General features: G+C 41.3%; 2 protein-coding genes across 3 annotated transcripts; one reads left to right on the top strand and one right to left on the bottom strand.

Moving 5' to 3' along the window:
• The first annotated feature begins 9,245 nt into the window (after positions 1-9,245).
• Positions 9,246-11,004, top strand: LOC143353737 (uncharacterized). The gene is made up of 3 exons (XM_076787275.1): positions 9,246-9,663; positions 10,203-10,472; positions 10,701-11,004. The coding sequence occupies exons 1-3, from the start codon at positions 9,319-9,321 to the stop codon at positions 10,977-10,979; spliced, it is 894 nt and encodes a 297-aa protein (XP_076643390.1). The 5' UTR covers positions 9,246-9,318; the 3' UTR covers positions 10,980-11,004.
• A 345-nt stretch (positions 11,005-11,349) lies between these two features.
• On the bottom strand, positions 11,350-14,603 carry Wkd (TBC1 domain family member whacked). Of its 2 annotated transcripts, none has more exons than XM_076787274.1 (5): positions 14,483-14,603; positions 13,573-13,708; positions 12,812-13,385; positions 12,128-12,397; positions 11,350-12,055 (listed from the first exon to the last, which is right to left on the bottom strand). In XM_076787274.1, the coding sequence occupies exons 2-5, from the start codon at positions 13,689-13,691 to the stop codon at positions 11,945-11,947; spliced, it is 1,074 nt and encodes a 357-aa protein (XP_076643389.1). In that variant the 5' UTR covers positions 13,692-13,708; positions 14,483-14,603; the 3' UTR covers positions 11,350-11,944. The 2 variants fall into 2 exon arrangements, with proteins under 2 accessions (XP_076643389.1, XP_076643388.1); XM_076787273.1 differs by lacking the exon at positions 14,483-14,603 and adding an exon at positions 14,107-14,474.
• Between the last annotated feature and the right edge of the window lie 1,357 nt (positions 14,604-15,960).

Here is a 15,960-nt window from a genome sequence, read left to right as displayed (position 1 = left end):
GGCTTCTCAAACACACATTAAAAGAATCTGAGAACGCTAATACATTATTGTCAGCTCGTTGACATTATTAAAGAAAGAAAAAATCTTCTATATGTCTATTATTTTTATTTTTATTCATAGTAAATTTTTCATAATAAAATTTATTTTAAAAGGAATTTGATATTGGTCCTGATCTCAGCTGTTACAGCGCAATCATTAAAATACCATGGCGACCTTGAAATTCAAAAGAAGAAGAATTTCCTTAAGAAGAATTTCTTGCCTATTTAATGTTTGGTTTTTCGAATAGGAAAAAATGTTTCCAGAACAAACGAGTCAAGAACAAGCGATGTATCGAATGTGATAGAGGCACATTGTTCACCCTGTATAATTTGTTGACGCGGAAAAAAGCGTGTCAGGCGAATGTTACGTTTTCTCTGAGCCATCAAGCTGCGTTGATGCTTTGTTGTTTAGTTGTAGCCCTCCGCGACGACTAAATTCCCTTTCATCGAAGGTGGTTATCGATTAATTCACGATTCCCTAGGGAATCATCGATTGTAGTATTTTTCGGGTGCGAAGGCACAGTCCTCCACTTCCGGTTGCGTTTCGAATCTCCCGTGCCAATTCACCTCGGATGGAACGGCTGGCAAAGAAAACGCATCTTGGCCTATTTTCCTCTACGAACCTCCAGGCTATGATACTCTATTCACCGATTAGGGGTTAACTCGCGTGTCTCTGTGTCCGGAAGCAGAAGTCGCCATTTTGAACGGTGCCCTCTGGACAGTGAACATTTGAATTCAAACGTTCCTCCCTATTAAATCAATTTCGAGGGAAAAATGCGTCCACGTTTCATTAGAATTGTAATGGGTGCAACTGTATAATTAACGGATCAAGTTTTGTGTTCCTAAAAAACACTGTAATTTTTAACTGTTGTTCTTTTTTTTACTGTAATTTTTGTAATTTCTTATAGAATTTGATGTGGTTGCATTCGTCGAAGTGAAGAAATTAATTTATCAATTCTTTTCAACTGGAAGCTACTTAAAGACTTACGCTTCAGTGAAAGGCTTATTAACATTCTAACAAATCAGAGAATTATTCTTGACGAGCCACGCAACAGTTTCAGCGTTAAACTATAAAATGATTAGCTAGCAAGTGTTTGTAACGGTGACAAAGATTGTCGGTAATTCTCCTCGCAAGTTCGAAGTCCCAGAGGGCATGCAACCGCGTTCATACGGTACAACCGCGATTAGGTGAACCGTGATCCAATGGTTTAGCCTCGAGGTCGAACGGTGCCGAGCGACCGGAAGCGGAAGAAGCAGCGACACGCGACCAAGTTCAAATCGATTTCGCGGCGATCCTCGTTCCGTCTCGAACGATTTCCACGTTTTTGTACCTTTCGAGAAAAACGGCAAGAAAACTACGAAAAAAATACGAGCGGTGGGTGGAGTGGGGGGGGGGGGGGGGGGGAGCGATAACAAAAAGACATAAGAGAACACTGTGAAACCTAGGGCCTACCACCGCCGTCTCCGAGAAACGACTCGCGTCGTCTCGCGAGTTCTTGTAAATTATAAATTAGTCCACTAAGAATCGGCGTGAATTTGAAAATGTCGCCGCGTATCCCGTCGCCGGACTGCGGAATCTATGCGTTCGAATCGCCATAGCGAAATCTCGTTAAATCCCAAATTAAATCTGCATATCGATTCAAATTTGAATGGAAAGAAAACTGATCGATTTCTCTTCGACGCGCGTCGCTGTCCTCGCTGTACATTGCGCAAAGAAGGCTAAATAAAATTGACACGTATCGTTATTCGAAATTTGTATCGTTAGAAGAAAGTGTGCATATTTGGTTGAACGTATTTGAACTATGTGCGCCGCGTCCAAGAGAAAAATGCAATCGCGGCCTGCGGATGAAAGTATTACAAAGAGGCTATGTAAATTCGCATCTTCAAAGCATGAACAGATACCACGAAGAATCTCGTTCTTCTTAATGGTGGATAATTGGTTGAAGTCTAACGAATCAGAGAGCCGTGGCACATAATCGGACCATTTTTCTTTTTTTACCGTTCCGACGATATTAACACAGTTCAGGAACGCATAAAGATCCGCAGTCTATTTCCGTGAGTTTTCGTTGAGTTTCGTTCGAATATGTAAACGGAGGAATTAAGGTTAATTACGTGTAGCCTTAGATTTTGTATGATACTCACTTCGCGGAGAAGGATTGAGACGCTAAAGATAAAGAAATATATTATATATATATATATATATATATATATATATATTGTATCTATGAAAATGTACGTGTAACGGAAGAAACGACGCTGTCGTTCGTCGATCACGAAACACGGAAACGCGATTGACGAACGCCACGGAATGATGTAGCGGCGCTGATCATCGAATCATCCTTTTTGTATGAAATTCGAAAACAGGGAAAAAAAAGAGCGAAACGAAATGAGGAGAGAGAGAGAGAGAGAGAGAGAGAGAGAGAGAAAGGGAGAGGAAGATGAAGAATTGTAAAGCGATATCGGTAACGGTGCACTCGATGTGAAAGGAAATACACGACACAATAATGAGCCATACACGCGATTTCAGTTTTCCACTTCCTCCTTACGGTACGCCGATCTAATGCCAGTCCCGTCGCCATTTTTTAATGTTTTAATCAATTTTACGCCCCTGTGATTCCATCCATCCGCCTTTCTTCTTATCTCCACCGTTATTTCATTTCCAATCGATGCACAGATCGATAAATCCAACAATCCCGACATAACCTCACGTCTGCGCAAGGTGCGAGATCCATGGAATTCGAACATGGCGGCCGAACTGCCGTGGATACTCATTTTCTCTGTGAGAAAGTCAAAAATTACGCTGGCAATTTGATTATGGGTCATTATATTATAGTCCCGAGCGATAATTTACGAAATTGATCGAAATCTCTTAAAGTAAGCAATTTGCTGTTTGACCTTTGAAGACGAAGCAGAGGTCCTCGAGTTCGGAGAGAAAACAAAAAAAAATTGCACTTGTAACTCGCATTGAATTTTTGAGCGATAAATTGAAAGATTGGCGAACTATTGATCCTCTAGATGAAATGATTAGGCGCTTAAGTATGAGACCCCCGAAATTTAAAGATGGCTGCCGCCCAGCTAAAGAAACCTATTTCGACGAAAATTGAAAACCACACTCGTAGTTCAACTTATAGTTGATTATACCAACGTTTTGAGTAATAGTTGGAAAGATCGGAGAAGTATTAACATTTCGGAGTAAATAATTGGAACATTTACAACCGATCGCACATTACACTCCATCAATTAGTCTACTCTCTCTCTTAACGTTGTGTTTAAAACGAAATCACCCACAATTTGTTGGTCGCTAGCGCGTAATGACACGGTTTTCGAAAAGTACCGTCCGATTGAATGTCGGGTACCTAATAACATTATTTTCAGTTCGACGATGGAACTATTAATTTTCGAGCGAACGGGTCTCGCTGTACCGTTAACGGCGTAACACCGGCGATTTCAACATTGTTAACGTTATTGTTTCCCGGGCAAGAAAGATAATCGGTGGTCCCGTTCAAAAAGAGCAAAGTTCGTTCGGGAACATCGACGACAGTTTGTTTCGACGAGAGTCCCAGAAAGAAAAAACACACACACATCAACGAAAGTAGTTTTGCCGTTTGACTGGATGATAATGGCGGGACAATAACAGACGGACGGGTATAATTAAAGAAAATCGTGGGTTGTCGTCTAACGGCTCTCCGCAGGGACCACTGAGCGAGTCCGGCAGAACCGTGCCTTCATCTTGAACGTTTTTTGACGACTTTATTACAGAAAATTACCGTGTCCCCGCGCGCATAAAAATCGAAAAGAATTTTCAATAATTACATAAGACGAAAGACGTGCTGACTCGCACAAAACGACTACTGTGCGTGTCGGTATAATTCGATTTCAATGACAGCTTGCCATTCGAACGATTTATCATACCAGGCTCTCTAGACAAATATTTGTTCGAACAATTTCTGCTTTTAATAATTTTAGCAATTTAATAATAATTTTTGCTGTTGCACCAGAGAGAAAGAACACTGTTCCTCGGTGATCTTGTAACTCGTTACACAGCTTCTGAAAATTATCCGTCGCGTTCCACGAGATAATTAAGAGAAGCACGCGGCGGCAGCGCACGGAATGAATTAGACAATCAAGAACGAAAGGAATACCGTACATTTAATATCCAACCGTCCCGAGGCTGCCGAGCATGTAATTTCTATTCCCCAATTATCCCGGTGGAACGTATTTTTATTACAGTTAGAGGCTACGCCAAAGTCTGGCGGGAATGCAACGCACCGGGCCTCGTTCGTCGCGCAAGTTTCCTTTTAACGACGGAGAACCGGAACGAAAGAAACCGAGGCGTCTGTCGGAACAAAGGAGATCCAGGTTTCTGGCGCAGACTTCGATTTAATCAAATCAGCGGCCGACTAGACCCTGCGGGAACAGTTTCCGCAACCACTTCCTCTTTCCTCGGAGACAGCCGCCACAAATGGCAAAACTCCTCGTCTCGCCGCCAGTGATTTTAAATCAGTATCATTTACTTATTGTAAGGAGCAAAACTGAACACGCATACGAAATTTTAAGAAAAATAATTTTTATTATTCAATATTTGCATGTAGAATAGAAAAGAAACAGAATACTCAGTATCATCTACAATCTTTTGGCTTTTCAAGACAAACTTAACGTTTCTGATGTTATTATTATTTCGCTTCATACAATTTTCTTTTTCGTGTAGTCGGTTTCGCACCGCAACTAATTCTGAGTGAACATTTCAGATTTTCGTACATTTGACATTTCGTCCATGAACCTTTAACCCTTAAGTGCATAGGTAAACTAAATATTAGGAACACGAATGCATACACGGGGTCCATTGAGGACCCCACTTACCTAATTCCTTGCTAACTTTGATTACAGCAACAATTGATTTCTGTAAACTTTCTGTAAAACTGTACAATTTTTGCGAACTAAAAATGGCGCGGCTAAAAATGTTAACACAAAATCCAACACTGGGGTCCTTTGCGGACCCCACTCATGCATTTAAGGATTAACCTTGATAATTGCCTGAATACGTTTAGGCACACTTAATACTACATTTTCGCAATATTCTGGTGTAATAGAATACCACTGTTCCTGCACTCTTTGCCAGAAATCAGTTATCGTTGTTGGGGGAGCAGTATATTTATTCCGTAACTTCGTTTTTAAGTATGCCCAGACATTTTCAATCGGGTTTATGTCTGGACTTTGAGCAGGCCATTCCATGGTTTGCAATGGTTGAGTTTGCAGCCAATTCTTTACGCTCTTCGCACAATGCCCAGGAGCGTGGCCATGTTGGAATACGACATCACACTCTGGTACTGGCATATTTTCAATTGTTTCCAGTAAATTTTTTTCTAAAGTAACCTTATACGTATACTGGTTCACCGTATCTTCCATTCGATGTAGTAGTGAACCTACACCATAAGCGAACCACCACCAAATTGTATTGTTTGCTTCACATGACGCGGTAAAAGAGGTTCGCCATGCTTCTTCCGACACCGAGAACGTCCATCCGATGAAATTCGATTGATTTTAGATTCGCCGGAAAAAATTACTATTTTCCATTGCTCTATATTCCAGCTGAAATATTTTCTTGCAAAACTCAGACGGACCTTGACATTCTTTTTTGATAGAGTTGGTTTTCTTTTCTTCTCAATTGCTGTAAAATTCGCTTCTTTTAATGCCCTTCGAGCCGTCCACCTACTAATTTTCTTTCCAACGTCGCTTTCTAATAACTTTGCAGCCATTGGTGCCGTCGTTGCAATTTCTGAAGTAATGTATCTTCTCCTGAGAAGATAATCATTTTGGACGACCTCCAAAAGATGCAGGGACTTTACTACGGTATTTCTTTCCGTCTCTTATGCACAACTCCCTGATTGTCGACAAATTTTCTAGCAATTACTCGCGTTGATAAACCCGATTTTAATTGGAAAATGATATTATTCTTCATATCTTCAGATAATGGCTTCATGATGTTATCGGTCGTGGCATTGACCGCGATGGACTACCAAGCTGTTCACAAAATCTGTGTTTACAGCTCCTAATCCCGAGAAGATCTTAGTGCGGTGTAAAACCGACTACACGAAAAAAAAAAAAAAAATTGTGTGAAGCGAAATAATAGTAATATCACAAATGTTAAGTTTGTCTTGAAAACCCAAAAAGATTGTAGATAATACCAAGTATTTTCTTTCTTTTGTATTCTACATGCAAACATCGAATAAAAAATTATTTTTCTTAAAATGTGTGTGTTCAGTTTTGCTCCTTACTGTATGGTACCTTTCGCGGTTATCATCGAACAACTAAACTTGACCCTGTAACATTTTTCTGAATTTCGTTCCCTTTTTCAGAGTTCGAGAGAACACGCGGAAGCATCGCGTTCGACTAGGCTTCGCTACAATAGAACATTTTTCACCGTACCGTTCTCCTTTCTCCCAGAAAGACGACGAAGAAAAGTCTTCGACTAATTGCAGACGCCTTCGGACGTGATTTATTGCGCCTCCGAAGATCGCAAAAAGGTGCTCCGCAAGAAAATGCGCAACGGCAGCGAACGGGAGCAGCGCGCTTCATTGTTCTTCGCTGACATTTATCGGGAACCCGTTGCGCCGGGAGGACGCGGTTTGCTGATTTCGATGACTGAGGGAAGCCAGACACCGTCGACTCGAGCTTGATTGATCCCTCGTTCGTTGCATCTAGAGCGCGAATTTCTGAGAGCCTAGCGGCGTCCCTCTTGTCACAGAATGACGAGTCAAACTGCAGAAAATTAGATGATTGATCCGGCTGAAACCGCCCGCAAGATGTTCGACGACACCACGGGTACAAACATAACGCGCAAAGAAAGAACTTCGTTCTCTGACGTACACGGAAACCCGTTCGTCTGCGAATGAAGCCGGTTCATCGAGATCCGGCGAATCTCATCGCGATTTTTACTTTGTCAAGTTCGAGGGAACAACTTTGAAGTGACGAAGAAGATGAAGACTGGATAAACGGAAGACGCAATCGATGGATAATTACATTTTTAGCGGCGGAACGAAGGGAGATAATTAGACGGAAGCATCGTTCATTGCTGCAGAGTCGAAGCTAGAAAAAGCTTCTAATAATTTAACAACAAAACTGTGTAATAATCTCGGTGAGAGAATTCGGACCGCAAGAAAATTCTTTTGGTTGTTGCAGCTCTCGAAAGCTGGAAGAAGTTGCTTGCGTAAACTATTTTATCAGAATTTTAAGCATTTCGTTGCCAACCAAAAAATTTCGCTAGAAATGACGCATTAATATACAAGATGACAACACAGTGCAATTCATGTTGGAACTGTTTTGAGAATTTACCAAACACCGGTTGATAAATTTATCAAATGACCAACTCCTTTCGAATCGAAATGTCCAGCATGTTCTTCTGCCAGGGTTGGATGATGTCGAAACGCTTGATTCGTGATTGAATCACGTAACGGATGTGCCCGAAACCGCGTCTATTTTCGCCGGGCACCGGATAATCAGGTTTTCGTGTACGTAATACTTTGGGGACGTCAATGCCGGGCTAAGATGGCGGCTTGGTCCTTATTCCGTATTCTCCGTCCGTTCTCGTTCTTTCCAAGGAAAACTTTAGCGGACTTTGCCCGACGAAATATGCTTCGCCATTGTCCTTAATCTTGTTAACGGACCGGTCGTCTCGTCGATCGTTCGAGACCCCGTGTTTCACTAAAATCGCTCCTCGGCTTCTCTTTCTTCTTCATGTAATTTTCTCTGCGTTTAACTTTAACCTTTTCACTAAGAGCAAGCTTCTTATTCTCTTGGGAATTTTTCGTTCAAATTTTTGTGTCCTTTATAACGTCAATCTTCCATAGGTGGTACATTAAAAGAAAAAGCTTTTCTGCGTTAGTTTTCGAGTTAATAAACTATCTGCTCAGTATGTGCAATTGAGAAATTGTTATTACTTCTTTCCAGTGGTTCTTGCAATCGATTGCGGGGGATCTGCTCAGTATGTGCAATTGAGAAATTGTTATTACTTCTTTCCAGTGGTTCTTGCATTCGATTGCAGGGGATCTGCTCAATATGTGCAATTGAGAAATTGTTATTACTTCTTTTCAGTGGTTCTTGCAATCGATTGCGGGGGATCTGCACAATATGTGCAATTGATAAATTGTTATTACTTCTTTCCAGTGGTTCTTGCATTCGAATGCAAGGGATCTGCTCAGTATGTGCAATTGATAAATTGTTATTACTTCTTTCCAGTGGTTCTTGCATTCGATTGCAGGGGATCTGCTCAATATGTGCAATTGAGAAATTGTTATTACTTCTTTTCAGTGGTTCTTGCAATCGATTGCGGGGGATCTGCACAATATGTGCAATTGATAAATTGTTATTACTTCTTTCCAGTGGTTCTTGCAATCGATTGCAGGGGATCTGCACAATATGTGCAATTGATAAATTGTTATTACTTCTTTCCAGTGGTTCTTGCATTCGATTGCAGGGGATCTGCTCAATATGTGCAATTGAGAAATTGTTTTATTACTTCTTTCCAGTGGTTCTTGCAATCGATTGCGGGGGATCTGCACAATATGTGCAATTGATAAATTGTTATTACTTCTTTCCAGTGGTTCTTGCAATCGATTGCCGGGAATCTTGTTGCTGTGAAATTGTACCATTGAACAGAGACCCCGTTAATGTAGAAAAATCGCGTATTCGATGAATTTGCATGATCGCAGTTCGCAAATGACTACGAAAAATGACGGTCAGACGATTCGCTCGAGGCAAGAACGAATTCGAACGTCTCGCGGAACATATGGCGAGGTTCTTAGTGGATGATGTTCCTCCACATAAGAGCTGGAGAATTCCTCGATGACTTGGTGGGGAACCAACTGACCGAGGATCTTCTTGCAGTTCATCCCCGTTAGTATAAACGCGAATATGCTCGCCGCGAGTGCTCCACACACGTGACTCGCCACTTTTTTGCTAAAAGACAACACGTTCCCTGTCTCGACTGTGGCAACGCAATTACAAATCATCGAGAAAAATCCGACTTGTAAAACACGGCCATAAATCTAATTTTCAACGAAAAATTCGACCAATCCGAAGACATCTTTCGTCGCGAACGCACGAGCAGATTGCCCCGAGGATAAAAACAGTTTTTAAAAGTTTCAAAAAGAAAAAAAGGATGAGCAATTAATGGTTCATTTTCCGGTACGTAGTTCGAAAATTCGTTGTTGGGCGTCGAGAATTAGAAATTCGTTCTCCTGGCACAAAAAGCAAATGCGCGGGCCATATTAATGGGTCCAAGATGGATATCGCGAGGAGAATGAATCTGATTTGTCTCGCTTTGGTGATGCTGAAACTTGTTCGCGCGAGAATGCAAGGAACCGCCGAGTCGAGCGGCGAGTATCTTCAGAAGGCGATGATACAGCTGCAAGAGTTCAATGTTCCGCCCCCCGTGAACGTTTACGATCGCCTGTCCTGGGCGAACAACTACAACAACCTGGCCGACGAGGAAAAACAGGCTGTCCAGGTGCAGAGGATCAACATGCATCCACGACAAAAGTATAAAAACCAGAGCTACCACGTTCTGCTCGCCGAGAGGGCAGATACGCTTCGCTACGGTGCGGAGAATCTTCCCAGTCATTATCAGGTCAGCGAAAATTTCTAATTACTCATTGTCCTCCTTGGAAAACGCTCCAATTCTCCAGCGAAAACAATTACAATATTCGGCCGTCGAAAACTGTCTCGCAAACGGAAGCTGGTGTTCCGATCGTTAAGCAATTATTTTTTTTTTTTTAAATAATCAGTACAGGTAATGTTACCTTAACTTCGTGTTCAATTACCTCATATCGAACCCACAGAATCCGTCAAGAAATACGCTCTTGCGAATTGTCATCATTACGCGCATGCAACAGGATGTTTTCTCATTGTAATAGCAGCGATGCATGCGTGACGATTTATTTTACAAGAGTTATGACAGAAAAGTCCACCTCCTGTAAAGATAAGCACTATGAAATTACATTTACAGTTTAAGAAATGGAATTCTGTGCTCCACTTCCGGTAGACCTCGACACAATAATTATAAATTCTGTCAACGACCATGAGAAGATTATTACGCGAAGATTGTACTAGCTAACAGTAGGTGTAGGATTGCCTGGACGGAAACATATTTTTCTGTATTTGTTTCAGCCCTACAGTTCCGCCATTACTAAACTACAAGAACCGGACACGCTCGGGTTCTCGCGGGCCGAGCTGGCTGCCATGTACCAAAAAGCACTGGAAAGAGGAACGACAGTCAATTTGCAAACTTTGACGAATGCACTTTCCACTGGAGATCTGTCTCAAGTACCGCAAACTCACGTGGAGTTTCCAGTAAAATCGCCTAATTATCAATATTACTTTTTCCCGTTGAAGAGCTTCATGTCGAAGTACAAGAAAGATCACGGCTACAAAACAATAGTAAGTCTCAAATATTCTTTAGAATTTTAATGTGTTGGCCACCGTGGGGGCTATCAGTGGCCATCCACTTCCAGCTTTGATGATAATTCGATAAGCTATCGTGGCCAAGAAAGCAGCTATTGCGCAGCTAATGAAATGATGTGCTATAGAAGCGTGACGTGGAAAATAAACTAGTAGTGATAGTGTAACAGTGAATTCTGTGAAAAACTATTGTAATCTTTTTTGCAGCCTCCAGCCGTGTTCAACAGTCCTCCGGCACCATTGTCTACTCAATCTATGTTATCAGCGAGCCCTCTCTTCGTCGCCATAAGCACCTTCGTCACCATGGCGGTGCTGTTCATGATGAGCGTTTTATTTTTACCAAGGCTTCCCGCGATCGAAGCTCTGCTGCAATCCCGGGAGATTCAAGACGACTTTCTTCATTTGTCGAGTGCTATTGTGAACGCTATTGATCGGTACAATCTCCTGGAAAGTCTCAAAGGACAGCGCGTCGAGTATATGAGGTAGCTCGTTATTATTATTCCGTCCGTAGTGTCTCGTTATTTATCTCCGACGTATCGACCCATGAGAGCGAGGATGAAATAGCTTACACTACTCGAGAACGTCTCATTTTATATTCTAAAATGCTCGTAATTAACTTGTGGATTCAATCATTCGACTCTTAATTGGACTGCAGACCTTTGGGAATGAAATGAAAATATTATTTGATCGCTGTAAGATTTTTACTTCGTCGTATTTTGCACAACTGCAAATGCCATAAATGCATCAAATCTGCAGTCTATTCACGGTACATGTAATTAGATTAATGTATTGCTACTATTTACAATTACGATACTTAGATTAATACTGTAAGGTATAGAGATAAAGTCAGATGATATATATGTATTTATAAAATGTATTTAATTGTAACATTAATTAGTTCCTAGTAAAATCTTCACGAAAAACAACGATCAGCTAAACAAAACAAGGTTTATTCGATAACATCGTTATACACTACACTGTACTCTTTAAAAAAAAAAAAACGTGTAATGTTTTACAAAGTTTTCTTTCTGTTTGTACATAAATATTAATAAAGTCGTATGAAAGTTAATAACTAGAGAGATATGCTCGAAATAATACAACACTAAACGGTACTATAAACACCTACAAATATTGTGCATCTTTGTAACTATATTATATATATATATTATTATTATAATATATTACGATAGAGAAAAATAGGGACGAGTTATATATTTGATCTGTCTCGGGAATGTATATCCGATAATAATCATTTAAATTTGTAATAAAGAAGTTAGGTACTCTTCAACCTTTGCTGTACGCAGATTTATGCTTTGTAAAAGTCTAACTACGTAATGTATGTGTGGTGTCTGTACAAATACGAAGAATATAAAGGAAGGCACACTTTGGAGTAATACCTGTAAGCTCATTACACATTACTCGGTTTTACAAGCTATTTCTTTTTCTTCTAATCAGTCTGTCCGATTAGCAGGAGGAGAAGCCGCTTGTTCCGCTTTCCGTTTCAACACTTGACGTTGATGCTCGTACTCGAAGTCTTCTTCGGTCAGATTCAACTTTCTGATCTGAAACATTATAATTACATATTGACACACAAGTTTAATCGTATGCGATCCATTATCGCTAGTTGGTTATACCTGGTACACCAAAGCCTCTTCTTCCATTATATGCTGAGGTGGATTTCGTAATACTTCCAGCGTTTCGTAAACTGCCGGACAACGCTTAACTAATGATGCACGACCCAAGCTGCCTTTTAACAATACTAATCCTACTTTAAATATTACTTTAACTCCCTCGCAGAGAAACATATCCCACACTCGGAGGATACTCTCCCATGGCAGTGTTCGCGTATAAACACACAAGAACCATTCAGTCATGTACATTATTGGCTCCATCTTCTGCTTCTTCTGTAAGAGCAAATCGGAACAAATTTTAGATTTATCTGTAATATTAATTAGAGACGTGCGTAAACCCGGACATGTCGTAACCTCTAATGTTGACGAAGACATTACGTACATACAGTGCGAGGAATTTAAAAGTAGGTCACTTGAATCTCTCGCTTGCTACGATGCATTTCTACTATTTTTAATTTACGATTATTGAGATTGTGAAGATCCATCTACGTGGAATTACTCAACAAACTTATTTCCTTAGGTATATATTACTTAAAAAATGGGTGAATACTTGGATAGACATATTCTTCTTATTTTTATAAAGTAATGTAAAATACTCACTTTTAATGCTCCGTAAACCTAGTGTTAATAGCAAGTGAATGACTACTTTTAAATACTCCACCCCGTAGAAAACAAACTCATACTAACCAAGTGTTTATAAGCGATAGGAGACACTCTCTTCAGAAGAGCGAACAGGATGTCTCCGTCACGGAGCAACGTCTCCATTCCTTGGCTATAATACCCGATGAGATACTTGTCGCATATCGCAACCAGGCACCAGAACGCTTGTACCGCTGGCATGTGCATCAGCAAAAATGCTGCGATGGGTGCTTGAGCTTGGCAATAACCGACCTTACTATTTAAAATGGAATACGCCTTCAGTACTTTGAACAATTCCTCCTGGCCATGAGCCTCGCCAATGAACATCACGTGATGCGGAAATTGCCTATGGAGATCCTTCTTAATGTCGTCTATGTATTTGGGGTCACCGGATCGTTCTACCAGTTCCTCGAATACATTCGGATTCGTGTCCATCAACAATTGGCCGCCGCACAGGTTCAACCATGCTCTCAGTCTCACAGACGGTGGGATACCTTTCCTGCATCTTTCTCTGACCTTGCGGTAGTTTGTGTTCATGAAATAGCTCCAATTGTTCAGCATCTGTATCCATTTCCTTTCTCTCCTCAGCATTACCTCCGCTGGTATTCCCTGCTTCGCGAGGCTGGTTTTTCGTGCGAACAGAAATTTTACAAAGTCAGTTTCGACAAGTAGCATTGTGCAGAGCTACGACAAGTGACGGATTATGTGAACACCAGTTCGCAGTAGAAACTTATGATTCCTTGTACGATTGACAGAATATTATAGAAAGTACTCCTTATCGCTACATGTAGAAAATGAATAGAGTTCACCTGTCCGTGCTATAGTTGGATGAGTCCCTTCGCAGGAACCCATGTCGGTCAACCTTTGAGCCCTCGAACTTGTTGCTCTCCGAGTCAGCATCCCCATTATGCGATCCTGAGGACGCCATAGCATTTTTTCAATCGTCTGGAACAGATAAAGAAGATGAACATCGACGAGAATAAAACAGAAAACATTAAGATAATGTGAGCGAGTGGTGCTCGACCAGTACATGGAAATGAGACAGCGCGAATTAAGAAACGAACGATTCAATTAACGCAATGTTATATACCGACGGTACCATCGCATCACACACGAAGAGAGAAACGCCCCGCGCAAAAGCCAGCGAGCCAACTATTTCGAAACTATAGTAGATGTAGGGGGTACGTGTCACAGAGTCTCTAGTACTGTCATTCGATGATAAACACCTAAGAGCAAACATTTAATGTCCTGCAGCCGCGATAGCAACGTTTCCGTCTATGAAAACAAACGATGACGAAGCGCGCGCGCGGTCTAATGGTATATAGGTGTCTTCGCTCACTTACAACATTAAAAGTCGTCAAAGAAAACGTCCAAGTGTCTGCGTTAGATCTCCGTGTGACAGTTGACAGTTGACCGCCAACGTGGTCCGGAACATAACACGCTCATTATTGCAAGATATCGACGGCTCACAGAATCGTGCGATAAGGCGCCGTCCCGCAACGCCCGAAAAGATTTGTGCGATGAAACACGATTATTTGTGCTCTCTCGCTCTCTCTCTCTCTCTCTCTAGCTTCCTCTGTTTCCCTCTTCCCCTCCCGTCGCCACGAAGATAACTAACATTCGCGCAACGGCCGTGCACGTACTCGGGCAATTATTTACTTTCACATTGTTACGTTAACTACGAGTGGGCGTACCATGAGAAACAACCGTTCCACCTACCATCGATGACACGCAGAACCCCCGTTCAGAAAACAGAAACGTCCAGCAGCCTCGTCGCGCATCTCCTGCGCCGATAATGCTCGCCCCGCTGTCATACGAGACGACTTCGTGCAGTCAGGAAGTTGAAATTTATCGGCCCGCTGCGGCGCATAACGGAGGTTTTCTTTTTATTTCCGAATATAGTCCGCCGAGACTATCACGTCAATTGGACGGTTCCGTTCGGCCGTCGACGTTCCTCCAATGGCGACGCGGAGTTAAAAGTAGAATCGTGTATTCCTTAAATGGCTCTAATGAACGCGTTGTTTGTTCGCTTGCAAAAAGACCTCTGAAATCTAAATTCTCGCAGCGCGTGCCCAGTACCAAAAAACCTTTATGGCCTTTTGCCTGTTGACAGAAGCATTACGAGAACTTGTGGTATCTGATAAGAGCTTTGTCTACGTAGACTGTACGGCACTGTAGGTTCAGAGTTCAAATCTGTTCTTGCTATTTTATTTGACAAATGTACATTTTTGTTTGATTACCAAAATAATACTCACGTTGGTACAATCGCGTTTTCCTGAACGATATGCGCAATAAAGATATTCAAGCGTTATTGGCATTTTTTAGCCAACTGTTAATAGTTATTTATATCGGATCATTCAACAGGAATTTATCTGCCGGACGCTGACTGATAAGGATAGCTCTCGTTGATTAACTAAAAACACTATCGTTAGTCAGTTTGCAGGAAAATTAGTAAATTAATATTTCCCTCTGCCGCTGTAAATATTTCTTGTAATGTATTCTGTAGTTTTTCAATACGAATTCTATATAGATTTTTCTCTTAGCATAAATTGGTTAATAATTATTTATGTACGTTATCAGAACAATTGGAAACCCGTTCGCAAACGAGGATTTCTCAGTAACATTTACATAATGAAATCGTTTGTATTTAATACATATTAATTTTTACCATATTACATTTCAAATTTGCCGCGCTTTGCTAAGGTGTCCGTACAGCGCCATTTCGCGTAGCGGCAAAACGCTGAAACTCCTAGCCAAATTTACCGACAGGGAAGATTTTGTCGTAAGGTAGTGGCGCCATCTATAGCAGATTATTAAAACTAGTGTCCCAGGCGAAACCTTCTCTGTCGGTAACAATTGGCGAACAGTTTGAGCGTTTTGCCGCTACGTGAAATGGCGCTGTACGGAGGCTCAAACGAAGCGCGGTAAATTTGAAATGTAAGATGGTACTACAATGTACATTACGACGAACGCAGCAAGAATAATTTGTTAATACACTGTTAAACTTAAGTAAATTATAGAGTACATCGTGCATTCAATGTGTACACACTATATGTTCATTTTATGTGTGGAGGGAAGGAGTCTAGACAAGGGACTAAATAAGGGAAGAAAGAAGAGTGGAAAGAAGGGAAGAAGGATCCAGGGAAACGTCCAGGGAGTGGATCTACACCCATACAACCGTAGTCACCTACATGAAC

Source organism: Halictus rubicundus, chromosome 4, assembly GCF_050948215.1.
Source record: "Halictus rubicundus isolate RS-2024b chromosome 4, iyHalRubi1_principal, whole genome shotgun sequence".
In the NCBI taxonomy this organism is placed as follows: Eukaryota; Metazoa; Arthropoda; class Insecta; order Hymenoptera; family Halictidae; genus Halictus; species Halictus rubicundus.
The sequence above is the reverse complement of the archived record's forward strand: the minus strand, read 5'-3'. Positions and strand labels throughout refer to the sequence as shown.

Bases quoted from the DNA above. Each gene is read 5' to 3' on its own strand.
- LOC143353737 (XM_076787275.1), top strand. From the start codon at position 9,319: ATGGATATCGCGAGGAGAATGAATCTGATTTGTCTCGCTTTGGTGATG. The intron at 9,664-10,202 runs GTCAGCGAAAAT...TATTTGTTTCAG, and splicing joins ATCTTCCCAGTCATTATCAG to CCCTACAGTTCCGCCATTAC. The intron at 10,473-10,700 runs GTAAGTCTCAAA...TCTTTTTTGCAG, and splicing joins ATCACGGCTACAAAACAATA to CCTCCAGCCGTGTTCAACAG.
- Wkd (XM_076787274.1), bottom strand. From the start codon at position 13,691: ATGGCGTCCTCAGGATCGCATAATGGGGATGCTGACTCGGAGAGCAAC. The intron at 13,386-13,572 runs GTGAACTCTATT...ACGAAAAACCAG, and splicing joins TCCAACTATAGCACGGACAG to CCTCGCGAAGCAGGGAATAC. The intron at 12,056-12,127 runs GTATAACCAACT...ATAATGTTTCAG, and splicing joins AAGAGGCTTTGGTGTACCAG to ATCAGAAAGTTGAATCTGAC.